At 45.5% G+C, this 26,817-nt stretch overlaps 8 protein-coding genes across 8 annotated transcripts; 2 read left to right on the top strand and 6 right to left on the bottom strand.

Annotated features, from left to right (window-relative positions):
* Positions 1–303: 303 nt before the first annotated feature.
* Positions 304–2,419, bottom strand: GL218_02184 (putative peptide transporter ptr2; the record flags this gene model as incomplete). Its single annotated transcript, XM_033578682.1, has 7 exons — positions 304–952; positions 1,008–1,191; positions 1,246–1,385; positions 1,439–1,547; positions 1,599–1,754; positions 1,835–2,011; positions 2,068–2,419. 7 exons carry the CDS (start codon positions 2,417–2,419, stop codon positions 304–306), a joined length of 1,767 nt encoding a protein of 588 aa, XP_033438788.1.
* A 2,463-nt stretch (positions 2,420–4,882) lies between these two features.
* On the top strand, positions 4,883–6,077 carry GL218_02183 (uncharacterized protein; the record flags this gene model as incomplete). Its single annotated transcript, XM_033578681.1, has 4 exons — positions 4,883–4,929; positions 4,989–5,263; positions 5,406–5,446; positions 5,646–6,077. The coding sequence occupies 4 exons, from the start codon at positions 4,883–4,885 to the stop codon at positions 6,075–6,077; spliced, it is 795 nt and encodes a 264-aa protein (XP_033438789.1).
* Positions 6,078–6,476: 399 nt separating this feature from the next.
* Positions 6,477–8,228, bottom strand: GL218_02182 (uncharacterized protein; the record flags this gene model as incomplete). The annotated part of the gene is made up of 4 exons (XM_033578680.1): positions 6,477–6,860; positions 6,926–7,569; positions 7,628–7,879; positions 7,946–8,228. The coding sequence occupies 4 exons, from the start codon at positions 8,226–8,228 to the stop codon at positions 6,477–6,479; spliced, it is 1,563 nt and encodes a 520-aa protein (XP_033438790.1).
* Positions 8,229–11,585: 3,357 nt separating this feature from the next.
* Positions 11,586–12,140, bottom strand: GL218_02181 (uncharacterized protein; the record flags this gene model as incomplete). Its single annotated transcript, XM_033578679.1, has 1 exon — positions 11,586–12,140. The coding sequence occupies one exon, from the start codon at positions 12,138–12,140 to the stop codon at positions 11,586–11,588; it is 555 nt and encodes a 184-aa protein (XP_033438791.1).
* A 2,117-nt stretch (positions 12,141–14,257) lies between these two features.
* Positions 14,258–15,811, bottom strand: GL218_02180 (Protein N-terminal amidase; the record flags this gene model as incomplete). Its single annotated transcript, XM_033578678.1, has 3 exons — positions 14,258–14,982; positions 15,035–15,753; positions 15,801–15,811. 3 exons carry the CDS (start codon positions 15,809–15,811, stop codon positions 14,258–14,260), a joined length of 1,455 nt encoding a protein of 484 aa, XP_033438792.1.
* A 62-nt stretch (positions 15,812–15,873) lies between these two features.
* Positions 15,874–16,397, bottom strand: GL218_02179 (uncharacterized protein; the record flags this gene model as incomplete). Its single annotated transcript, XM_033578677.1, has 2 exons — positions 15,874–16,187; positions 16,262–16,397. 2 exons carry the CDS (start codon positions 16,395–16,397, stop codon positions 15,874–15,876), a joined length of 450 nt encoding a protein of 149 aa, XP_033438197.1.
* Positions 16,398–21,766: 5,369 nt separating this feature from the next.
* Positions 21,767–23,137, top strand: GL218_02178 (putative lpxtg-domain-containing protein; the record flags this gene model as incomplete). The annotated part of the gene is made up of 4 exons (XM_033578676.1): positions 21,767–22,031; positions 22,087–22,150; positions 22,195–22,352; positions 22,413–23,137. 4 exons carry the CDS (start codon positions 21,767–21,769, stop codon positions 23,135–23,137), a joined length of 1,212 nt encoding a protein of 403 aa, XP_033438196.1.
* Positions 23,138–24,945: 1,808 nt separating this feature from the next.
* Positions 24,946–26,671, bottom strand: GL218_02177 (putative HC-toxin efflux carrier TOXA; the record flags this gene model as incomplete). The annotated part of the gene is made up of 2 exons (XM_033578675.1): positions 24,946–26,442; positions 26,522–26,671. The coding sequence occupies 2 exons, from the start codon at positions 26,669–26,671 to the stop codon at positions 24,946–24,948; spliced, it is 1,647 nt and encodes a 548-aa protein (XP_033438200.1).
* Between the last annotated feature and the right edge of the window lie 146 nt (positions 26,672–26,817).

Below are 26,817 nucleotides of genomic sequence, written 5' to 3'. Positions count from 1 at the left end.
TAAACTACACCACGAAAGAAGAGAAGGGTCTTATGCCCAGAGTACATGAGTAGGTAGATAAGCTTCAATAACGAAGGAAATATGGATACTTCATATCCTAGGAATTAAATCAAACGAATTCTATAGCTTTTAGTCCCTATTTCTTTCTAAAGCAATCTGTCAAGTATTTGTTTATTCCGTACTAAACCCCTACCAACATAATTACTTAAGGAACATGCACAAGCCCCTATCTCATTCTTAGGCCCCCTCCGCACTATTTCTTCCCACATGTCGAACGTGTGACTAATGTTTCCAATGATTCCATCACTCACTTTCGTCCTTAACCTTATCCACGTTCCGAAAGAGCACCCATAGCAGGATTGTTGCCCCACCCAAAAGTCCGGACAAGATAGCATACATCGTGACCAAGTGAGGATCCATGGTCAGCGGCGTAAATGCAAGGGCTAAGCATGATCCAAGCCCGGCCATAGCGAGCCAAATAGACTGGACCAGCGTCTTCATCCTCTTAGGGGCATGGTTATAGGCATACTCGGTACCCGTGGTCAGGCACAAGACTTCCGCCAACGCGCCTCCGAAATAGATGGGGATTTGAAGAAAGACCGAAATCTGGTTAGGTACGGTGCGATTAAGCGCAGCCGGGCACGCTAGCGGTGTATCATAGCACGGCCCTGCTTGATAGACAAGCTTTTGAACTATGGTTGCGTAGACCATAGAAAGGGTCAGAACAGCGAATCCAACTGACATACGTGCAATCGGACTAAACGAGATCTGCTTCTTTGTAAGGAAAGGATATAACCCTTTCTGTATTATGGGCGCGACGACGATACCGGAAATGGCCCCAGCAATTTTTATCATGTCATTTGGGATGCCGTAGGTGACCATTTGCCCAGCCTGAGAGATCAAATTGTTGAATGTCTGATTATAACAGAGCCAGTGAATAGGGAAAAGGAGTCTGTTATACTAATATTAGGTGAAGAAGCAGAGGGTTTGGAAAAGTCCATACGTACAATACTCGGCAGGTTAAAAGGCTTCGCTTAATATCCTCGATAAAAGAGTCAGTCCATGTGACTTGACGACCATGTTGGAGCTGGACGTCTGGCTTTGCAGCATCCATTTGAAAGCCTCCGGTTATGCCATAGCGCAAGGCAGAAACTACATCTGGCATGATGTTACCTGTTGGAGATTCCCGAACTGGATGGATGTCAGCTAATCAACCATTATGATGTACTAGTTATCAAAACTGACCAAAGTAATTGCGACCGAGAAGAATCGGAATCAGGGCTAGCCACATGCAACAGCAAGGAATCAAGTAGGCGACCCAAAAACCAACATATTTTTCTAACAATGGTGTGGAATCAGCAAAGAAACCTACCACATTCACGGCCCTATATATCCTATTAGAACCCCTTAGTTGAAAGGACAAGTACATTCCACGAACCAGTAGAACGTATTGTAGATATACGTAATGGTCAACTCTCTACTGGTAACAACCTTCTCACCCGTCTTCTTGGTATAGATCCGAGGTTCGGTTTGCTCATACTGGTCGGCTATAAAAGATTAGTGAAACGTTCCTACAAGGTTCGGATGCTCCTACTCACCAATAAACGGGACCACGGTGGTTTTGAACGCCCCTGATCCTACAGCCAGCAGTATACATGCGGGGATTACGCCACCGAGAGCAACTCCTCCGTTAATAGCAACAGGCAGTGAAGTCGCGAATAGAATTGTTGCCCCGATAGATTCAATGCTAGCACCTTGTTAGCTTAAATTCTTGGCCAGAATAAACTGCATGGAGGGAGGAATGGAGAGGACTAAAATAGGAATTCCACAATACATAGCAGCGTAGAGCATGGTCTTGTAACGACCAAGCCAACTACAACAACAGCAGCAGCAGGAACAGGGGTAATGTAAGACCCGATAATTAGCGCATTCACAATATTAGATGCGGATGCCTGTCCTAGACCGAGAGCCCCAGGGACTTCGCCGCCAGGAGGGTTCTGAAGGTAGTTCTCTAAGAATAGTTAGCAAACTATACGTCTTATACTTTATATTAGATTAATCACTCACGTAAAGGAGCAGTTGCCCCGTACCATACAAAGCGTTCAAGGATACCGGCGAGGCAGGCCACCCAAAGCCTGGTGGGAATTTGGTCGACGACGTTGAGGAGATTGCGCACTTCGTCTTCAGTGGCTACGTGACCGTCGTCATCAATCGTCGGACAACTGGGGACCGAAGATGGCTGATCATTCTTCTCACTGGGGGCTTGAGAACATTTTTCTGCCTCTTTAAACGGAGCAATCAAGCTCGCGTCAGTAACAATGCTCACATCAGTATCAGGAGCCATCACCAACCGTTGTTGTAAACCAGGCTCTACGGTGATCTCCGTAGAGCCGCGAACGTCAGACACGTGACCCGACATTTTTACCCCTTTTTTCGAGAAAATACGTTGATCAGGAGTAGAATGATTCGGAGATATCTTGTTATTTTTTCTAGAGGATAACACAGAAAAGTGTTACTAGCGAAAGAAGAAGATTTGTAAGAATCGCGCGACACTGTAAGCGAAAACAGAAGAGCGATGGATAAAACATGTTAGACATTCGGGGGCCCAGGGATATATATATATTCGGTACCCCACCGGTAAAGGATTGAGGCGTAATTTCAGCCTATCATGATCCATGTTATCGTTCGAACGAGAAGATACGACTAAATTAAGAAGAAAAAAGAGACTAACTATTTGAAGTAATCGTCTCTCATAACTCTCCTCAAGAACACCGACAATGTGCCTCGGATTTCACCTTCAAGTTTGCTTTTGAATATCACGAATTGACCCTTTACCAACACCTTCCTATTCATACCACTAAAGGAGGGGACATTCTATTTCATATCTTTTAAATCATATTCAACTCATGAAGCCTCCATAACAATTCCTAATGTAAACTTTAACGGCAGACATCAAACATCAAGTAGGTACCTAAAGTATGTGTCATCTGCAAGTCTAACATGCAGGGTATTTCGCTATCACAATATATCGTACATAGGAGGTAGATATCGCTAATGCATCTCCCCCTTTTCGACCCCCTTTTCCAAACACAACACGCTTTAACATTTATCATTTTTAACATATGAGTCCCAGTGTTCCGATCGAGTGCGTTCCAAGCAAGGTATTAATCTTGTCCTGATAGAGTGGTCGTTGCAGTAGAGTCGATATGATCGTAACGGTGCATTCTGGGGCTGGTTCCGAGGTACCCATGAGATATTACTCCTGCGATGTCGGGATTGGGCGTATGAAGGTAGTGCTTGGAAGCGGAACTTCACCAGCCCGCCACGCGAATTCCGTTTTATTGGGGGCGATCCTGTTATCGGCAACCTCCCATCTCTCGAGTCCATAGAATGCGTTCGCGCGTTCGCGGATATCTGCGATGCATAGTATAACTGAGCGGTCGGGTGCCCAACTCAGAGTAAGTGTGTGAAGGGGATCCGGCTGACAGATCTGGTCAACGAAGAGAGTCATCGAACTAGGAGTCTCTGGCATGTTGAGGTAACATTGAACCGTCTCTCCCGATCCGTGTTTATGCATAAAGAAGCTGTATTGGCAGGTTTCAAGGTCGCATGCAATAGTGCTGTTGTAGAGTGTCCAAGTGTCCAAAGGCTGGACATCCTGCCCAAGAACGGCAACAGCGAAAGCTAGGATGGAGAAGCGCATCGTGATTATGGCGAATTGACTTGACCAAAACACGTAAAATGATCGAATGAATGCTTTGAAAGGTTGATTTGTGGTTATATTTATATTCTTGGAAGCTTAGAGCTTGTTGGCAAACATAAATGATATTTCTCCGTAAGGCGATAGAGGTCTTTTCGAGGAAAGTCTATTACGAACTTGCTAATTTATCTACTTTAAAGATACCTAACTACCTGATTATACATACCACGTAGCTTAGGTTGTTAATATGCTCGAAGCACCTCTAACGGGAGCATTTTGCTTTGGCCGTCAAAATAATAAATTAAACTCGGGAGGAGCTTAGGGTGTCTAAGTTCTGTAAGTTTGATGGATTACTCTTTGGCCGTGTCCCAAATATAAATAAAGAAAATTTTGTCTTGCGAATGATCGTATCTGAAACCTACAGAGCCATAATGGATGATTGCACTTGTGGTTGAGTGTTACTATTGGTTTTAGCAGTGAGCATTGCTTATATTGAGAAACACGGTTGTTGTCAATAGATCATACTTAGGTACCTGCTTATAATATAGTTATATTGCGAAACTATTCTCCAAATCTATCGACTAGGCCTAGTAAGATAATCGTCATTAAAATTGATCAGAATATTGTTGAAGGTCAAACCAAAAATCGGTACGAAATATAAGTTAGGTACCTAGGTAGTTATTCTATTGTTCTAGCCAATTATACTCAACGATTCTTTTCTAGCTCTTCCCAACTTCTAAGACACACTACATGTACCTATGCTACTAGCCGCATCACGTGCCTCTACGGACTAATCAGGTGGGGCACGGAGGCTAGAGGTAGACTGAAGCTTACATAAGGTATCGAGCTAAGTATTTTTTCTCGCTCAAATTTGACACGGAACAGAAAATCTTCTTTCTTTCACCTTCTATTCCTGTCATTCCTCTTCCGACCGAGGTAGATTTCCAATTGGCCAACCATGCGAACGGCAGCGCTGTCTACCTCCCCGTGTGCCGTGCCACCATCTTCGTCATTGCCACCTTGAGGCTCTTGTAGTCGTGTTGAAAGCATACGTGTCTTTGCTGCTTTCTATTTCTTGATTGCAATAGGAACTAAAGAACACCTCTATTTCTGCCAACACCTCGTAAACATTTTCACACCTGAAGCAGTTGACTAAATACCTAACTCTAAAATACCGCAATCATGGCGGACATGGTTAGTGTCTATATGAGCACCCCTCCGATCGCCAGGTAAGTTGCAATCTCGCTTCTGCTTTGATAGCTTTACAAACCTAACAGTATCTTAATAGGTCGATCGCGACGGCGGTGTTCCTCTGTTCTGTAGGAGTCTACACAGGCATGCTAAATATCGAGCCCTTCATATTCCACTATTCGCGGCTCATCCGATTCCCACCCACTCTATATCTAATCATAACGAGTTTCCTTTTAACAGGATCTGGGATGGCTGTGTTGTTTGATACCTACTTCGTTTTCACATATCTGAGCCAGCTCGAGACGGGTAACTCGAAGTTTTCAAAGAAGGAGGACATGATATGGTACCTCTTCTTCATCGCTAGCATTACTGGTAGGTTATCTCTTTGCCGTCCGTAACCCATCACCTACTAAGAATGGATCATCTCTTTCACTAAAATTTTTATATATCTACCCCTACACTCTACACTTTCAACACCTCACGTATCTGCCCGCATAGTGAATTTCTTCTACAGCTATGACGGTTCCTGAAGATGAGGAAGATCACCCCTGCACTGTGGCTGGCCCGTCATTCGCATACCTCATTTAGGGTCAGTCCGGAGTGTGGGCATGGTGGGATGTCTAATTGGATGACTCAAGTAATGTCTTCGGACACATTTGCTTGGGTGGTTTTAAGCGCCCTACATACTTAGCCCTAGTTCCTACAATCTTGACGTTGCTTCGAGACAGGAGTAGTTTGCTAACTAGCGCATTAGCCTTTGAATGCGCTCTTCACAGGTGGCTTCATGTTACTACAAGCGCTACTTATCGCATTATGCTACACGGCGACACAGGATCAGCGAGGGATGAACGCACACTTCTACGTTATCACTATTCCCGCGCAGCTTATGCCTTATTGCCTTCTGATCGTACAGCTTCTTTTCCCGAACGGCTGGGAGAATTTGAAGATTGGATTGACTGGCCTAGTCGCCGCTCATCTCCACGACTTTCTCACTCGGATATATCCCGAGTTTGGACATGGTCCAAATCTAATTCCCACGCCGCGATTCCTTTCGTGGATCATGAGCACACCTCGTGTCCAGAATACTGTTTACGGGCAGTCGGTTTCCCCCTCTACCGGTGGAGGAAGGACTGGTCCTCTGCCAGATTCGTGGCGGACTCAGGGACCTGGACGACGTCTGGGTTAAAGGCTACGAATTCAAATTGTCCAGTAGCAGTTTGTGCCTAAGAATGAGTTAATATAAAGTAATATCCCAATCATCGTCTCATTAAGAAGCTTTGTTCCTTTCATTTGTCTTATAATACGTGACTAGTCTATGTACATTATTCCACGCTATCCAGGTCCGATTACCAACGCGATAAACAGCTTGTTACGTCTAGTAACTGTAGGATGGCTTCTGTATGCGCCATGTAATTATATGCATCGTCTCCCGTTCGTTTCCCATTCAATGAATGCTATGCCATTCCAGTTTTCTATACCTCGTCCCAAGCGAAGCATCCAGAACGCCATCCCTAATATTACCAAAAATCCCTTGGGTATCTATGCAGATGTATGCACCCATACATAAATCGTACACAATACGGGTTTAACCGTAGAAAGAACTATTCCCTGTCCTTACGTTCAGATCCTCTCCTAACCGCGGCGGCGGTGCGACTTGCTGCTCAAGGATATCGGTGGAGGACGTGATATACAACCCGCGATCCTGAAACCGCCGTTCGTGTATTGTCAACGGCATCGATATCTGCGTATCGCCGCCAGTCCGCTTCTCTTGTGTGTCGACTGGCGTCGCGCCCTGTATCGCTATCACCGGCGGAGAGTACTTCTTTGGCACCCTAATATGTGGTACCGTGGGCATAGACAGCGACGGAACCTTATTGTGACGAGCTGGGGGAGGGGAAGGGGAACTTGCGCCACGGGTTGAGGATTTTTTAGAAGTCTCGTCGTTGCTGAATCCGCTGGAGAGGGCGACCTGTTTGAGGTTCGAGATGGGGGGTGTGATGACGGCGGCGGTGGTGGGAGATGTATCGAAACAACGTCTTCGACCGCGTTCAGATACTGCTGCATGACGTATGAGTCTGGTGCGTGATACTTCACAGCTGCTGGAGGCGCTGGGGAAGCTGTTCTAGAAGGACCCCGGCTCGTATTTCCGGGAATGTAGGCAGGGTGAGTAGGAAGTTGTCGTGTATCTATGTTATAGTTTGCCCGTCGTGCCGCCATCTCCTTTTCGAGAAGGTCGTAGTAATTAGCGTTGTTTGTGTATGCCCTCTGGGCCTTAAGCTCGTAGTCGCTTATCATTGATACAGAGGGCTTGCTATCATAGGACGTAAAGGCTCCTTTGCTCGGTGCTGAGATGGAGCCACTTCCTCCCCGAGGATCATAATCCGAACCCATGGCGTCTCGCTCCCGGGCCTTCTTTTCGCGGCGATGGTGAACTATGAAAAGTCCAAGGCTACCAAGAAATAGCAGCGCACCTCCAATAGCGATGCCCACTATGGCACCAGTGGTCATCGATGTCGGACTTGAGTTGCCAGTCTTCGACGTGTCACTCGCATCGTCACTAGCATCTGGAGGCGGCGCGGTGATTTTGATTGGAATATCAGAGAACAGTGTTCCCGAGATACCAAGTAAGCTACCCGGTGCAGGAGTCTGTTCGCAACCAGCTTGTAGAGCAATGAGAACTATTATCCATCAGTTAGTCTTGTTTACCTAACAACCGGATATTAATATAGATCATACAGTTAGCTAAGTAAGCTTGGTTATCGCTTGCTTGAAAGCATTGGTAGCATGCCTCAACAGATTCGCTCTTGAAAGCGCCATTCCCCGCTGTGCAGTATCCGAATTCTGACGCATTATTCGGATTTGATATGCCATATTTGAGCGATTGGGCCAGGGGGGCACACCCATAATCAATATCGCACGGGGACGAGATGGCCTTTGGAGCATTTGGAGAACCAAAAACGCATACATCAACGGCATATCGCAAGTTGTCTTTCAAGACCCATGTCAGTCATTACGGCCATATACATAACAGCATAACTTAGGTAGTAATCTCACATAGGAACCAAGAGACATCGCTCTCAGAGCCGCTAACAGCCTTGCTATCCTTTAGGCAACTGAGACAGTTTTCGAATTTGATACCAGTTGACGAGGAACTATAATCGCTATCGAGACAGCTAATATCTGACGAGTTCGTTGACGATGCTGCCGGGTTTTGTGTATTGCCATCCTGGTGGTCTAAGCACACTGCAGCACATGGTGACCCTGGCGTAACTTGAAGAGAGTTGGCAAAACCGAATAGCAGAAGTAGTACACCAAGATTCAGGATTGAAGAGACCATTTTGACGGATATGACGGTCTGTGGTCGAAGAAATCTGGAGCAGGCGGAGGGATAGGGATGTTATGAGGATGGGATTCCTATAGTGGTGAAGAACGCATGGCAATCCTCCGAGCACCACGATCCGATATCCACTTCTGTAGACAAGGTCCTCTCCGAAGTTCAACAGTAACAGGCTCTGCCAGTGGATAACAATATCCGTAAAGAGTATGAGGCTCAAAGCCCGCCGTGTTGGAGGGTCTCCATCTCATATATGACCGTCTACCTCAGCTCACCCCGCATCCCACCGCAAGGCAAGCGGCTGCGCGGAGATGACGGAGGTCGAGCATCCTGTTAGCTCGCAGGCAATTTTACACTTGTGCTAAGTAAAGAAGTAAAGAGTGCGCCTAAGAGCTTGTCTATGTCCGTTTGTGGAGAATGTTTCTGATAATAGCACTGGATTTTCTTTGGCCAGAAAAGACGGCCACAGACGATCCAATGGAACAACAACAATACCCTAGCCAACAGGACTGGGCAAGTTAAGACGAAAGCTTGAGGGCGGCCAATATGCCGGCCAAGGAGTCCGCTTTGGCAGGTCTGAGCAAGCCTCTGAGCAATGACAAGGTCCGGGGATGAGCAGGCGACAAAACATATAACCAATAACAAAGAGCGGGAAGAGGTAGAAGCGCGAAATGTCAGCCCCCAGCGAAAAATAAAGGCCCAGTCTTGGCATTCTCCCCTCCAAAACAATACCATATAATATATTCAAAATAAGCATGAAAAAAAGGATTGAAAAAAGGGAAAAAATTATATATTAGCTCGTTAGCCTTTATTATCATTATAGGTAATTTTTATAATCTTACTACCTTAAAAATGGTGGAATTATATATGCGTAAATGCCGATTCTTTAAGAAGGGCTAAATGCCAAGACTGGGCCTTTATTTTTCGCTACTGACTGAATGTACGCCAAGTCGATTCGTTGGTATTGATTGGTCAACTGCGTACGGGGGGAGATTGGTGCTAACCCAAGAAGAGACAAGGGTATGAAGAATGATAGGCTACCATGTAACGATGTCAGGCAGATCCAGCGGGTTTGGTAAACGCCGGCCTGAGAAGCGGCCGGCCGGGGTCCTCAGCTCTAATGAATTTTCATGACCCCTCGTAGGACTCGTTTAAGACATTCTATAAACGCTCATGAGCACGAGGCCGAGAAATAGCGGATATAACGAGCAGAACGGGAAACTCAAGTTAGATTACCATTTGAGGCCATGGCTCCGCTAGATTCATGAGCCGTACCTATATTCTTCAAACCTAGATAATAATGAAAATTAAGTACTCAATACTCAAGATAGAACAGAAACTAAAAAATTCGAGAAGATGAGAGCCTTAATGTAAATATGGCAAGGCTTGCCGACCTCGCTACCTTAACGCGTTTAATCAGCTCATTTATTTTGCTAGTGTAAGATTTAGTGTAAATGTAGGACAACTACGAATAGGATCTAAACGCGTACTATGTACGGTATGTAAAGTGATAGCGGCTGCATTGCAGATGTAAAAACCACCGCTTCTTGCAGGTGCATTCTGATCCGACCTTGCCTCTTTTAAGATGTGCCGAAGCCCCACTTATGTTCGGCACGGGATCCAGTTTTTCCGGAATATTTCATCTCACATCCTTCAACAACCATATTTACATCTTCACATTAACGGGATTGGATATCCATTATCAAATCGGGATCCTGTTTCCTTTCCTATAAATGATGATCATGACCCAATAAGAGTAACCGTTCATCAACGGAGCGAATATTAAAACCCAAAATATATATCATCGGAGTTGATCGCTACCTTTTTATGCCATGTTAGCGAGTAAATACCGTAGCTCTCTAAGCAAACCGCATTCAACACCCTCCTAATTCGTCAACACTTATCCGAGTACATAGTAGGGATCATCGTGTGCATATAGATTCTGTTAGAGATTAATATCCCGATACCCTGCTGTCGGGTGAATAGTACCTATTCCCTTACTTCGGCGCTTAAACTTGAAGCTACCTACGTACTATGTAAAAGATTGCGCGCGGGAACTAGTCCAAAAAAGACGGCCTAATCGCGCTTAAGTAATATGAAAGGGTTAGCTTCTCGCGCGAATGATATCAAGACATCCCTGCTGTCTCAACGTCTGTGGGGTTACCTAAACGCCACTGGACCCGAGGAGTCGCATACGTTGGTCGTACATGGTAGATTACTAGATGTAAATCTACGATCGTAACTGTCTAATACCTATCCTCAGATATAAAGGGAACTGCTGCTACCAACCCATGATTTACAGAGTTTCATGCCAACTATTAAAATATTAGGAATTATTTATGCACATCATGTGTCATCTCTTCCGATGCCTTAGGATGAAATTCTTCCACTATACCTCTTTAACGTCTTTTATTGTTTCACTCAGCTACCGAGGACTACGGCTAGCCGCCCTACTATACATAGTAAGATGTGTGAAATTCCGCATACGGTCAAATAGGAGAGTAGGAGCTTATGTTACTGTAGTAGTATATTGAGTTAACCAGCTCAGGCGTTGTGTCCCAACCTTGCCTTTTATAATGACCTACAGATTATAGGCATTTTACTGGTGGATACTATCCTCACTTGATATTATATTCAAACGATGATACAATCATAAAGCCCGTAGCTCAAGAATATTGTCAAATAGTGAGCAAAAGAGTGATTTGGTTGAAGACGTTCAGTGAGATAATACACAACATACTCACAGGGAATAGACCCAAAATACCCGATAGTAAGCAAGAGTTGTGAGATGGAGTTAAACGCAAAAAAAAATAGCATACTCAGTATCTGCCAATCTTTATATCCTAATGATCATAAACATCCTGAAGTCTTTACCATGACCGTTCTTAGTCACCAAACCTCCTAATTTCTCATCTATTAGTCGAAGCTACCCAGTAGGATTCCATTGAGCTCAACCACAACTGCAGGGCAGCACCTGACTTGGTCCAGCTGTGCCTAACGCCTCATGTGAGTTAATATCGTTATATCCAAAGAACGCATTGCTATCCCTGCTCGGGCTGTTCACGACATCAACTATCAGCCAAATAAATTCTTCTGAATATATGGAATGTAGGTTGACTTACGGAACAAGTGTCATTACACCTGCATCTTGAGCAGGCATATATCCCCAATGGACTGTCCAGTCGTTATCAATACATTTGGCGTTTGAGAATCCCCACGTCTTAGGATCCACATCTTCAGGGACTTGTAACCTGAGCTGGCATACCACTCCGTTAGGGGAACCGTCTAGGATGAGCATGTCTATGAGAATGCGATGTTCTGATGGTATTACAGCTAGACATGATATCAGCATCTCATTAGTTAAAGTGTAGTATGGAATTGCAACCAACCTCGATACATATTTTTAACAGTCCATGTAGTATTATTATCTCGTGCTAATAGGGGTCTCTCGAGAAGGCTTCGAACACGAGGTGACCCAGGGGTCTTCGGTGGGTAAGCAGCAATGATTTGCTCGGGAATGTGCGCGCCTTTGTCCAACGCCTTGTCATCGAACCCGAAATATGCCTCGACATTCTCCTCTAAATCAAGTAGAACCATGACTATGAATCCCTCCGGGGCATGTCCGCCGTTAACGCTATACCTCTCGGTTCCATCGCAGGCTACACCAGAGAAAGTAGCGGTGTCGCAATTATGTCCATTATCCGCGTTCACTTTGAACTGGCAGAGCGTAGGAGCGCTGTTCGATGCTGCTTCGGACTGAGAAAGCAGGAACTTCCACTCACAAATTTCGTTACCAGCAGAGCGAGTTCGGACGGCGTTGGAAAGGGTCCAGTTACCAACCGGCTGCGAATGCTTCTGCCCGTGGGCTAGAAGCGCGAAGAGTTGGCAAAGTAATGGAACTACGAGTTTCCGCATTTTGAGATAAGATTTCGATGGCATTAGAGATTTATTTTGAAAAATGGTTAATTCGGAATGAACTGTCCATATTTCTTATTACTATCGTTGAGATCTATGCCTACATATTTATACAGCTTCCTTAGATGACGCTGTATTGTCCTCCTTCGAAGCGGGACTCCACGTAAAATGAGACATCCCACAGATCTGACTACCAATGCAGACACCCCAATCCTAGACCATAATCGCGTCGGGATAATAGACAGCCAGTTTGACGATCGCAATTACTTCTCCCTTCCTCTCGCAAAAATAACTTCCACGTAAGTATTCTCTTGCCTTCCGATGTGATATTAGGATAACTCCGTACGATCAATCACCACTGACCGCTTTAGAACTGGGAGATGGTAGCCTAGGAAAGCCACGCGTCTGGTCGCATCAGTCACGATTAATGTAGGGCACCTAGCTAGAAAGGTTAGAAATAAAGTAAAAACGCGGTTTCAACCTCTAACGAACTAATCAGTACGAAACGTCATAGCCTCTATATATTAGTTTGATTGCCATTGGCCGGTTTTTCGTGTTGTCTAAGCTGGGAGGCCTGCACCATACAAATGGAGCCAATATCATATTATCGTGTGACAACTATCCGTGTAGTAGCTGTTAGTTACATGGATAACGATGTAATAACGCTAGGATTACGACTGCAAGCTACCTACTTGACTCGAATATTTCGGGTTCACAACAGATTCGGACGTTGCTTACCTGCATACGCCGGGAAATTGTTTGTCGTTGCACCAGAAGAGCAGAGATCCTATTATGGAACCGTCTTACTTTGCAACATGCCTGGGACAAACACCGGATATACCCTCTACTATTCCTAGAGCTTTCCGTATGGGATGATCCCGATAAAGTGGTAAATGTTAAATGTGAAGGGGCTTTTGTATCGTGTTTAAAGCAGCCATATAGCTCAACTATATTTAAAACATAAACAGCGAAGCACCAAGATTAATACGGTACTTAAACGAATCTATTTTGTTAGGGTTTCCCCTGAAATGTAAGCACATTACCAACTTTTCACTCTACACAGCCAAAGCCTGATAATCGGCCCTCAATGAGATTTGCTATTGCTATGTTGACGTAAGTATCTACATATTCTGGTATAACTTGAATTTAGAGCCCGAATCGAAAGAATGTCCGTCTTTAACCAAACCAACTCCTCGCTTAATATAGTGACACATTTTTCGGGTGCATCAAATCATTCCTAAGATCATTACACGTTAAAGTGCCACTACTACCAGACAGCACTCTTCGGCCTAACTTTGCCTATCGCCTCTTGTCCGATCTGCTTCGCGATCATCAGAGGCTGGGCGAAAGGAGCGGACCGAGGAGTGTTAGGTGTGGCATGATTCTCATCCATCCTAAAAACCATGGCTTTTGGTGTCTTGGGATCAAACAAGAACCAGGGTGCTGCAAGTGATCCTTCTGCGCCAGCAAGGGTCTCGGTAGAAGATGCATAAAAGTTTGGGTGTACCTCAAGTTCGTTGTCGAGAGGCTGAATTGAGGTTTCAGTTGCACTTTTAATCTTCATTGATCCACCCGACTCAGGAGTGACTCGTGACGAATCAAACCTCTCGCCATTAGAATCTTGGGAGTTTAGGTTAGATTCTTGTCCTGGAGTGCTAATGTGGTTATGTCTGTCCCCATGAATTGCGCAGCTTGGTGAGCGTCGCACAATAATCTCTTCCACAATCTCATCATCATCCCCACTGTCCATGTCCCCTTGAACAGACCACTCTGGAGAGCCACCTCTTCTGCTAATATCTGCATGGTCAGAGGCTCCAGTGAAACCCTTCGGTACTCGCTGCCGCCCACGGCTGATGGCGCGAGATTGCCAAGAATTTCCCACAGCCCCTTGAACTGATGAACCTTGGGTCTTATAACTGTTACTGCGCGACCGGGGGGGCTGAGATGTAGGGCGATATGTTGATTCGACATTGCTCATGCGGGTGTCTGGACGGAATACGGCAGAAGGTCCTCTAGTTACTGAGCTATTAAGTACGCTTGGGCTCGCACCGATTAGGACTGAAGATTCTGCGACGTCGAAGTATTGTTGTTCTATAGGGTCGTCTGGAAGAATAGGATTAGTAGGCCGACTTCGGCTTGCATTTCGGCGATTTCGGCGAAGAGGGAAGAGGGACGATCTGATAAGGCGAAGATGTATCAACTCTCTGCCCAATGGAAGACTCCGGGCGTGGACTTATGGTTTCAGGACGTTGAGCAAGCGCACTAGAATCGGGCCCCTGGCCAAACGTTGAGTTCGAGCGTTCATGTTTTCTCGATCTGCTGGTGATACGCGACTTAGGTGGTGAGGGCTTTCTGCTCTGTATGTCTACTTCTGCGACTCTGGACTTATTTTCAATAATTGGCTTTGAGGACCTTGTTGGGTATTCTAACACGGGTGGCTCGTCTTGTAGTTCCATAGAAGTCCACAGGCGCGAGTCCGAAGGAGTCCAAAAGGACCTGGCTGGAAATTGCGGACTCAAATCGTCAAAAGCTGTGGTCGGAGTTAAGATTGTATTCTGCTGTTCCATTGGGATATGACTTTGTCCCGAATCTGGATGGGGTGTGGGAATATGCGGGCGCCTATGAGCATCCTTCGGGATAGAAAGCTTAGGCCGGACGGCTAAGGGTGTCGGACTTGGTGCTGTTGGAGTCGGAATCGAATCATTTGCTAACTTAGGAGGTGGGATCTGTATCCGGGGGGATGCTGTCTTAACTTTCTTAGATGATAATCGATGGGATGCCAAGCCCTTAGAATCAAGGGTCTCCCTTAGAAGCTCGAGTGCGACTTGAAACTTTCGACTTCCTGGATGTACCCGAACGGCCTGAACCGATTGAGCCTTGCATAGATTTCGTACTTCTATCACTTCCAGCTCTGGGACCATGGCCCAAGGGTACGTAGTCGTAGTCTTTGGTAGCTCCACTAGGTGACATCGATTCATAGTTAGCGAGTGTAGACTCACTCAATGGTGAAATAGGCTGAGCTGGAGTCTTAGACATCCTGGCTGAATCGGTGCTTTTCGGTGTCTGGGTTGTTGGAATATTAGTAGAATCATTTCCTCTCGTTGATCTAGGCTGTTCCGACCTCTTCGAAGGGTCCTCCTTGTCAGGTCTAGTCGATCTATTGGACGAACCGCCTCTTGACTCATCGTCGGTCGAAGTAACAGTTGATGCATTGTCGTCAGGCCGATACACCAATTTAGCATATGGGGCAGCATCTGTATCAACAACCAGAAGCTCCTTCTCTCCCCTGCCAAGGATCCCATAAACACTGACTTCGCCATCTTTTATCCCAATCACAGCGCTGGTTCCAGCGTAAACTGCGTCATCCTCGATACCACAGCGATTTGCAAAAACTACGATGATTTCCTCTTCGCTTTCTGCTCTAATGAGCGGCTCTAATCTGGTTACCCAGTAAGTTAATGTGTCCAAATCCGGATCATTTGGCATGCGCGAGAACATTCGACCATCCTCCCTTGTGAGCCAGGCCATCGTAAGGATGACGAGATTTGATCCCATTTCTAGGACATGAAATGCGAATTCGAAAGCGTGGAAGGGGGCCTCGAACTTATATGGACTAAAGGAAAAGTCAGTAGGGTAACCATATATTAACATATCGCTCACTTAATATCCATGCCTAAATAAATTGTTAGTTAGAAGAGCAACAAGGTTCATAGTGAAGGCTACGCACAAATGCCTAGAGAGGTGTTTCTGTTTCCCAAGACCCTGAATAGATCCTTGCCAGAACCCTTCGCCGCCTTCCCAGAGCCCATGTCTCGTCCGTATAATATAAGAAACTCTTTCTATAATTGCCGATTGTTTCTCCCTCGCCATTGACGACGATGGCCGAGTTGTAATACTCGGGTCCGGTGGGCCATTTCGCTTTTACATCAAACTCTCTGGATATCCGACTGTCGTAACACAATTGTATTTGAGTGCGACCGTTCTCGCCCAGAGCGCAGTCACGCCAGAGCCTTGAGGCTCGAGAAAAGGGCTGATTTGTTGAAGCGACTTAAAATTATAGCCTTGATGAAGTCAGCGTTATGATTTAAATACACTCAAACGTACTTTAGGTACGAATATACCTGAAAAAGCTAATTCGGGTAGACAAAGCAGATCGAGGTTCTCGGGATTCGCTTTACTCAAGACTGCGTCGGCGCGGTTGAGATTATTGTTAACGTCCCCGAGCTTCGGGGCGAATTGCAGACACCCTATCCTCATTTTCCACCCACCGTCTCATAGAAACCGAAGACGCGGCCGTATTGATGATTTCTAGGAATATGACGGAGAAGAAGAGGAGAACGGGAGAGCTAAGGTTTAATTTTGTAACCAAGTAACTATATTAGGAAGAGGTCGGAATCGGTGGTTTTGGGTCCGATACGACTATCGCTTAAGTAGAACGTAAAAAGATAATTAAATCTAATGTTCTCGTCCGTCTTACAGTGACGTACAAATAATCGTATCGCACCCAACGATCGCACGACTCTAGATCCCGTGAGTGAAAGCAGAAGTTCGGGATATGTAAAAAGGAATCAGATTAAATGATAAGGAAAGCGTAAGAGTGGAGAGGTCGATCGATGGGATATAACACCATATTCATATATTTTTATGTAGGGTGGGATCTGGGTGTTAATTATAGCTGGGTCAAGTTGTGATATGCTACGTCTGTTACCAACGAGACCTACAAGATAGCACGTTTAAGACAAGGGGTGATCCTGAGGTACAGGTAACAAAGGAATCATAAACCGAATAAAAGAAGACTGGTTGGGAGTAGTATGCGTGTATCCGGGCGAGGGTCTAATCACGCAGCCAACAGTACTGCGAATATAAGCGCTTCATGGGTTATTGACTGACCTTTTTAGCCTCGCGGCCTTACTGAACAGTTCCATCAAGCGAAATATTCAAGTTATAATCCATATATCGAGCTCACAGAGAATATGTATAACTTACTTAAAAGACTTAAAAGCAAAGCAAAGCTAACCATTGCCAGTTCTGCTCCAATACTTAGATTCTTGCGCAACCTCGCTTCGTTCGCGACTCGATTAGTACCATAGTGGGAAAATGCGAGGGGCAACAATGATTGTAAAGTTAAACAATCATTGTGTGGCCAACAATCATTGTGTGGGTAACAGTCATTGTGACTAATCTAGTATGTATCGGGATTAGCCCGGGCTGCCAAGCTTTGTCTTAATAGGTTGAAACATCCGTGCTTTGCAACTGTCCAATAGTGTAGCTAGTAAGCTCGTAGCTCGTAACATGTAATGTAACACGTAATCCGTAATCCGTAATCCGTAAACCTCGTAGTTCAATTCCTCGTATGTGTAAAAGATTTTAAAAAAATAAAAAAAGTAAAAAAATAAAAATAAAAATAAAAAAATAAAAATAAAAAAATAAAATTTTTATTTTCTTTAATATTATCCCGGAATATCTTAAAGTCCGAGGTTTTCTGTAATATACCAAAATCTGACCAATCAGAGCCCTCCCTTTTGGTGGTGCACGGGCCACACAATGATTGTTTCCAACACAATGATTGTGTAATGAATCAATCATTGTAATATAGGACAATCATTGTGTAGATGCTGATAGTCCCGCTGCGGTACCTAACGGATGGTGGGGACTACGAAAACGACGGTAACGACGGTAACTTATCGTATTTAGTTGGTGGGTGGCTCGGATGACCATGAATCGCCCAATTGACTTGGGACAATCATTATGAACCACCGGTGAAGCCTCGATGGTGGTGTAATAGTAAAGAATTGGCTGTAAGGTGTGGCTGGGCGATAATTAATGATCCGCTGCAGAACATCTCTGGCTGTGGTGTAACTCAAGACGTCGTGGGGCGGGAAAGGCTGCTGAAGAATCCCAGAGGCACGGATAGGCCAGTAGACTACCAGAAAAGTCCCCAAAGCCCACCAATGGTCTGCCGATGAACCCCTGCTAACCTCGAAAGCGCTGAAAGCGCTAAATACGCCACCGTGAGTGGGTGAGATAGCGAAGGTAGTGCTCCACATGCGATTTTCCAGAGTGATGGGATCCGACGAGGGGCTTGTGGGTCGATATTGCGTATGTAAACGCCAGAGAAAACATGTTCTTTCTCCACACATGCCACTATCGAAGTATGGTAAAGACACCTACCTATATAGCGTATCGTTTCCCTATTAAATCTGGTTTAAGCTTTTTCAGTGGGGGAAACACAAGATAAAGGGCAGCTAGCTAGAATGAAAAAAAAATACATATGAAAAAAATAGTGGGCTGAGCCCCTGTAGGAATGCGACGTACCTTACCCAGGTGGCTTAGTGTTGTTGATAGTGGCATAACCGAGATACTATCTCGAAGAAATAGAACAATCTGGGTATGAGGAGATGAAAAAACCTCATCTAAAGTATACTCCCACAATGTAGAGTTTATAATGATGGATGGAAGATTTTTTGACGTATCGTGTACCCGGTCAGTCTAGTTTTCCTAGGCGATGAACTAAATTGGAGAGGATCGTTGAGAGCATCAATATTAGACGCCTTGCTGAGTCCTTAGAGGACGCAATCTTCCACAATACTTTGTGGATAAAGCATGAAGCATCTCTAACATCGCCGGGCGTCTTGACTTAGGTACTCGTAAGATTGATAGGGAAGGGTGTGTATCCCCTATTGGAAATAGCTTCACAGTAGTTGCCATGAGCCGAGCTACTATGCTATATATCAAGAAGCTGATATGTAACTCTTCAGACTAGACTCTTGGGCCTATGAAGTTAGAGAGGCCCGCCAAGGCACATAAACCGTATTTCAGCTATCCTATTTTAGAGCTTAACATCTATAAACTATTAGCCTAGACTAATATAGTCAATTGTCTAGGCGCAAACAGAGACGTAAGAAAAATACTCGGGCGCTTCTAACATATAGGTGTTTCCCTAAACATCTTGAACTTGAGCACCGAAGCTCGCAGTATGAGAAGACACGGCCCACTGGTTTCAGTGAAGACGACTATGTTGGGTGTAATCTTGAGCATAGAGGTTCTATGAAGAGAAAAAGTTGAGCAGACCAAGTGCACATAACAGGCACCTTGGTCTTCAAAGGCCAAGTCGAATAGCGTCTTTAGAACAGAGTGCACATCTCACTTGAGAAGCAAAGGATCTATCACTGCCATCCCGTTCTCATTATATACGAAAGAGTGCTTACTAGAACAATAAGTTGAATAAGGCACTGGCCATTATATATAAGAATCATATAACAGACCATCAAAGGCCAATGCTGTCGGCCTGTAGTAGCAAAGCATCGCAAGGTTATGTCACGCTCAGTGATAACTACCTAGTGTCTCCACTACTAGTAACTGAGGCAAATCTGTGGGTTTAAGGAGAGCTAACGCTCTGTGTCAGTTCCGTATGATATTTATACATATAGAATCGGAAGTCTTACGTTTTATGAAGCAGATGTTGCTAGCAAAGGGCAATCAGTTCTACCCTATGGGACTAACACTTCCTTGGTAGATACACATAGTAGATAGTAGACAGATAATTGGAATCCAATATTAACTATCCATATCTTGTACTCCTCAGTAGTAATAGATGCGTCGTTGATCTAGAGTCTTCACCTCACGGTACGATACCATACACGCAGAAGGGAAGCAAGAGGAAGAATAACTAGAAAGTGTTGGAAGTCGAGTTGATGTTCGCAATGCGAATCAAGACTCTCAGGCAAGGACATGGATTTACATATAAACATATCGGGAAGCTTAATAGTTTCGTATGCTCGGCTTGCCGATTATTTTGAGATTTCGGGACGAAGCGTTCGGCTGATGCTGGTATATCCGAAACGAATTCACATGCTTCATTCGTTTCATTTCCTCTCGGCTTACTACCTGTTGAATTCAACTACGCGCCGATTCAATGTGATGTTACATAGTGTGTGTTTTGAGCCAATGTTATTCTCTCAATTTTCTAATGACTGACCTCATGGTAACGGCCCAATGGCATGAGGGAGGGCTGTCTGTATGTTGGTGCAAGATTGAAAAGCGAATAAAGATCCAATCTACAAAGTGACTGAATCTTCGAACCTCATTGATCAACCCTTCCTACTCTGAGATGTTTATTTGGCGCTTAAGCTCATATCATGTCGGTTTACTTAGGCGAGAGGCATGATCTCGTCGGCTTGGTGCATTGGTAATAGAAGAGAGTTGAGCTGTCCGATTAATCGGCATGCCGTCTGCGCCACCCACATCTTGACCAAAATTGCAACGTCCCGTGAAAATGACGAACAAGAAGCTAGGTACTAATATATGTCCCTAGCCGTCCTATACAATTCTTTTGCTTTTGGCTACGTGGTACAAACGTTTGCGATGGTAAGACTTCCAACGCTTAGGAGAATATGAGCAAATTGGATCTTTCACGGCTTCGTCATCGAGTCCCAACAGTTTGGGTCACTCAGCACACAGAAATTTCTCCTGGAGACTCGCTCGTATAAAACTCCTCATTTGATACGTGAGACGAAACCGATCATAGAATTATCATAGGTTCAACTCTTATCATGTACGTAGATCGAACAGCCACACGGACGATCAGGTATACACGCCACAATAAGATCGTGGTAGGATCGTAGAGAATCTTTGCCGCATGACAATAGATAGATACGGTTCTCCGGTTCGGTCGCCGTTTTTTGCATTGCATGCATAAGGCGGCCCCCAAAGCCCGAAGCTATGAGGGCCAAGAGGGTTGCTTTATGCATAGTAATTACATATGGTGTGTTTAGGTGAGTGTGCCCTGTCAGCTTGTGTGACGAAGCGTTCGTTTTCCGAATTGAGGTTTTTCGGTGGATCGATGATTTGGGGGACATGTTGGGCAACGTTCCTTTATTCAACAATTGGACGAATATATTAGCGGAGTGATTTTTGATCTCCAATAACGGCCGTAGCCGAAGCCATCTACGTTAAAATCCCCCTCGGCAAGGTGCCATGAGCAAGCAGGGCCTTGCATCCCCGAACTCTGCATCCGGAACCAATGGTTAATATACGTTGATCGTACCTAAAATCCCTATTGGACCCTTTCGTTCTCACCCCTGGATTCTGCCCCCCCGGACTAACCATACAACCATAGCAAAGTCCCGATCCTCCGACTTGATCGAGTGTGTGATGGCCTCTGCACGGCCCCTCTCTCCATGATTTGCATAGCTCTGCCGACTATTTCGTCCACTGAATGGATCTAGTGAGGTGATGTGCGTCGATCCGATGAGGCGGTCGAGACAAATATTATCAAGACGTTCGCGCTTATACTATTCTCTTCAGATGTGACTTCGATTAGATAGGGATGAAACCGCGTTGACGAAGCGCCCCTCACTGCTCCCTTGCTTCTTCGGTTGGGTGGAGGCTCTCTCTCAGTAAAGGTATCAGAGATTGTATTGTACAAACGAACGTCTCTCTGCGGCTCAACTATTGCTGTTTGGACCCCAGGAAACCCATCTTGGCTGCAGATGATATATATTTCGAATCCCAGACGACTACCGAAAATACTGGATATCTTAGGTACGATATCTATTGAATCTATATTACTTCGATACTCGGCACTTCTCGACCGTGGATAGACATCGCGTAGGAGGCAAGGAAACATGATGGCGACGTTCCAAATCCTCTCGTTCGCAGCTCTTTGGCATGCATCGTCTGCGTTACTTGTCGCAGACGGGTCAACATGCGAGACGCAGTGCGGTAATGTACTTAGTTCAACAACAGACGATATGATAGTCTGCGAGGATTCAGCATACAGCGTCACATCATCAGGCCAAGTCTACCAATCTTGTATCGGCTGCGAGTCAAGGAGTTCGTTTGCAACACCAAACGGGGCACAAAACAAGTCTGACTTACAATATATGCTCTGTAAGGCTTCATTCGCTCCCCTATACACATCATAGTTGCTAATTCATCTTGTCAGATAATATGCGATATGCTGTCAACGTATGTTTATTCGACGCTGGAACAAGCCCATGTGTTACTTCGTATGTGTTTATGGCTTCTCATTCCGCCCTGATGCTAACCTCAGCAGCTTCGCTTGCGGTAACATCGAACAAGCGATCAAGTACGGCAATCTTACATCTAGTAGCTCGATATATGGCTACTGTGATAGGTGGACGGACTATAACCTTGACAAATGTCACTCTTGCTTGACCTCTTCGCCCAATAGCAACTACCTTAGCAACTGTATGATTCATCGCAAATTATCTTATTACCGCAAAAGCTAACCCCCATCTCCCACCACAGATATATCGATCTTAGATGGCGCTTGCAGACTTAGACTTGAGCCACCAGCTACCCTTCCCTTGCAGGGTAACATCTTTTCTACGGACGTCGTGAATGTGACGGATCCTACGCCTACAGCCACATTCTCTCCTCCAGGGTTAAAAGGCCCCTTGGACTCCGGTGCTATTGCTGGTATCGTCGTTGGTGGCCTCGCCGTTCTTCTTACCATCGTCGGATGTGGTATCATTATCAATGGCAAGCGCCGGAGAAAGGCGTACCTCCGCCGTCGGGAGCAAACCACAAAGAACTGGCCCTCAACTCAAGGCGGTGGTGAGATGTTCGAGACACCCATTAGCCAGAAGCCTCTTCGGGGCTGGCAAGACTCGCCCATTAGTGCATCGACCCAGACTGCCTTCACACCCTACTTCTCGCCTTACTCCTCTCAATATAATAGTCCCGTCAGCGGGGTCGAAGGCCCTAACATGGCATGGCCAATAGAGAAGTCTGATAACATCGGTATTGCAATAAGCCCGGACCGTGAGGCCTACTCGCCATGGAGTGATAAGAAGGGCAAGGAAAAGGTTGAAAGTGTGAGAGATGACGGTTACGAACTACAAGAGGGCGTGAATAGTGCCGGCGGTTATGAAAATAGGATTCAACCCTCGCACGCCTATAACCCGCCTTTGCTAAACCATCCCGGTTACGGGAGGCGCAGTACGGGATCTCAGGAAAGCCCGCGAGAGTAAGAAGGGACACGGCATAGTTACCGCCTATTAAACGGTATCACTGGATATGATGCGGCTTGAATCTTTTTCTCTTATAATATAAGCGAGGAGTTGTGGTGTGTGATGAGATACCTAAAGGTCATGTTTGACGAGTCAAGCTAGAATTTCCTCGATCGTCTAGGACGAGATACGCTATAATGTCGGGTTGAGAGGTGGCGGCCTTGATTTAACTAGGGGAGTTTTATACCATGGTAGTTGATTTGACTGTTAGGTAGGTACCTGTTGGCTTACACAATTGATTGAGGATATAAATTCGTCTTGAGAGCTCTGATTGCCACGCCTTAAGAACCAACAGTGTAAAACTTTCACTTAATTCCACCTTAATTGCATTGCATTTGAAAGACCACTAGGCACTGTGAAAGTAAGCTCTCATCAGATGCCGCGTAGCATCCGAAGCATCTCGGGAAGAGATTCATCAGCAGCATCTGCTCGTCCATAGAGTCTGAAAGCAATATGGACCTTCCCTAGCCAACTTTGTTCTGCCATAGCAATCTTGACGATTCTGGCATTGCTCTTAGTTTTAAATAAGGACGATATTGTCATCATGGAAGGTTCAAGCCTTTCCCTCATGAGATAGTCTAGCAACCCTTCCTCTTCCAACAAGAATGAGGTCAAGAGTTGATAGATTAATCTATTACTGAGCGGAATACTTAAGTTTTCTGCTGCTTCTTTTAGTTTACGGTCAGCGATTATTGGAGGCGAGGAATCTTGTCTCCTCCCATCTATATCAACACCAAGTGTAAGGTATTGCAACCCACGAACGAATGTTCGTCGTATGTCGCTAAGCTGTTGGAAGGGGGTACCGAGTCGACAGGCTTTGCAGTCGCAGGCAAAACGTAGTATTTCGTGGCGCTCACGTCTGGTCCTACACCCAAAATCGCTATTATAACAGAAAGTGACCTCCTCGCCAGCCATGATGTCCTTTATTGCGAACAATGTGATAGTCTCACCGCTGGGGTCTGGGACCTTAGCGTTAGGCACGCAGGAATGATTGAACCGTGAATGGAGCAGAAACAGGCCATGCCCTGAGTTGGCTGATATAGCGAAGGAGTTTTCCGCAAGGGCTTCGTTTATTCTCTTGAAGGGACCACCGGCATTGTCACGAAGAAGTAAAAACTGTTGTTTTGCCGTCGGTGTCAACCGCTGGAATGCTGCAAAAACATCTTCATCTGTAATATATTGGGACGGCTTTAGAATAACGAAGAGCGGGTTTTCCATCAAGATCGGGTCTCCTTGTTTGATCAACCTCGTAGCGAAGGCACCCCACCCTTTCCCAGGTGAAGAGGGTCTTAGTTCGAAAGGCGCATCTTTAGGTATTTGGAGTCTGCGATAGGCTAAAGGAGTAAGCTATAGGATGCACCCAAGTTATGGGTAGGCTCACGATGGTCTTGGGACATTTTTATTTATTGATATGTTTGCGGTCCGGGGATCATGGGATGAAGAAGTAGGATGGCTTGAGCATTGTTGATGCCTGGCCACTTGAATTTCGGACTCTGATGTTAGGCCAACAAAATGATACAAACGGGACGTGCAATTTACGGTATCATGCAGGTTTCTTTCCGTCGCAACCTCATTTTAAAGCCGTAGTGTCCGTACACGAATGGTAATTTAAATGCATTTTTACTTATTTGAATCATTTCGGGAAATCCGTATTAGCTTAGATCACAACTGCTTCAGGTAGTATAGTAATAACAGCTGATTAAAAATAAGAGGAGAATTCGAAAGATAGTCTATAATACATTTTGGTTCATTTGGTCAGTCGGATTATATTAGACAGTTTCCTGAGCCTTGGTTGGCTCCCCAGGCTTAGTTTTGCCCCTCTGCTCTTGGGCGCGAGCTTTCAAACTGCGCCACTCCACGAAAACGCTGCCGAAGAGAGTGATACCGCATGTCGCTATCACCATGTAAAATACGTCGATTATAGCTGCGTTATAGTCAGAGAGAAGCGTCTCTAACTCGCCCTCAGATACCATATTCCTCAGCTCAGTAGCACCACCTCCAGTGACAGAACTAGAGTTGATACTAGGAACATTAGAGAGCTTCGAGATGAGACTGTTAAGAAAGACATTTTCAGCGACTGGGAGGAATATAGCTGAACCAAGGAAGCGCGAAAACGTCACAATTGCAGTCCCGGTTGCGATATCTGGCCTCTCTAGAACAGTTTGCACAACATTCATTGGCTGCTGCATGCCAACTCCAAGGCCAACTCCAAAGAGTATCTGGTAGCCAATCCACTTGCCCTCGCTGATGGATGGAGTGAATGTTGTCAAAAGACCAGCTCCTATTGGCATTATAACGGAGCTGACCAGAAAGAAAGGGGCGTAGTACCCAATCTTAGAGACCATAATACCGGATAAGATGGAACTAATAACAGTTGAGAGGACCAAAGGAATCATCATAATTCCAGAACCAATGGCATTGGTACCTTTTACAGCTTGGAACCAGATGGGGAGGTAGTACGTCAAGACCATCATACCGGAGCCATTGAAAAAACCGTACCAGACGGCGGCGATGATGCTGCGTTGTTTTATGATACGAGGCGGGATTGATGCACCTTCCTTCTTCCAAGCCTGGACACCGATAAAGATGATACATAGGACACCGCAAAGGATCAGGAGGACAATGATGCGAGCGTCGTTCCAAGGATACACGGTCCCTCCCCATTGAAGAGCCAAAATCAAGCAAACGATCCCTGGGAGGAATATAAGGTTGCCGATAGGGTCTAGTTGCTTGATCTTCTCAACCCAACCTGTTGCCTTCGCGTCGAGCTTCTGGCTGGGTAAGTGTAGGATCAACGAGGTGACGATCATCGATACTGCCCCAACAGGGAGATTGATATAGAAACACCATCTCCATGTTACCCTATCGGTAAAGCTACCTCCAATAAGGGGGCCAACAACTGATGCAATCCCGAAGATGGCCCCGAAAGCGCCTTGGTAGATTGGCCGCTGCTGCAATGGGACGGTGTGGAACATGATAACCATCACTCCCGAAAATAGCCCCGACGATCCCATTCCTGCAATAGCACGGCCGAAAATGAAGGCAATAGAGTTGGGAGCCGAACCACAGATGGCGGAGCCAATTTCGAATAGGAAACAACCAGCTAGGAAGAGAGGTTTGGCAGGGTAGAATTTGTAAACCTTGCCCATGACAAGTGAGAGACCGCACATCGTCAGTAAATAGGCCGAACCATACCACCCAATGTCGTCTAAAGAGTGGAATTCGTTAGTAATACTGGGAATAGCTGTCGATATGATGTTTTGGTCCTGCATTAGAATTAAGGGTTAGCAATCCACTCGAACACTGACAGAAACAGTGACCTTCCAAAATTATAATATCACATACCAAAGTAACTAAGAAAACCGCCAAGTAAAGTGCCATCATGATTACAACCCTCTTTTGAGTACTAGGGTACTCATCGATCTCTTGCTTGTGGGTCGCCTGCCCGGCGCCCTCAAAGGGCTTCTTTTCACTGTCTGCGGTATGCTGAGACATGGCGATTTTGAAAGGAGAGCTTTGATTAACAGGTAATGAACGTAATAGTTAAGTAAAACTTTGCCAAGTATCCAAGCAGCATTTTATACATCCAGAAATGTTGCTGGATTTTCCCCCTAATTCGTCTTATAAGACGGGGACCCACG

The sequence above is a fragment of the Daldinia childiae genome (assembly GCF_008694065.1).
Source record: "Daldinia childiae strain JS-1345 chromosome Unknown Scaffold2, whole genome shotgun sequence".
In the NCBI taxonomy this organism is placed as follows: domain Eukaryota; kingdom Fungi; phylum Ascomycota; class Sordariomycetes; order Xylariales; family Hypoxylaceae; genus Daldinia; species Daldinia childiae.
Note: the sequence above shows the minus strand (reverse complement) of the source record. Positions and strands in the feature narration are given on the sequence as shown.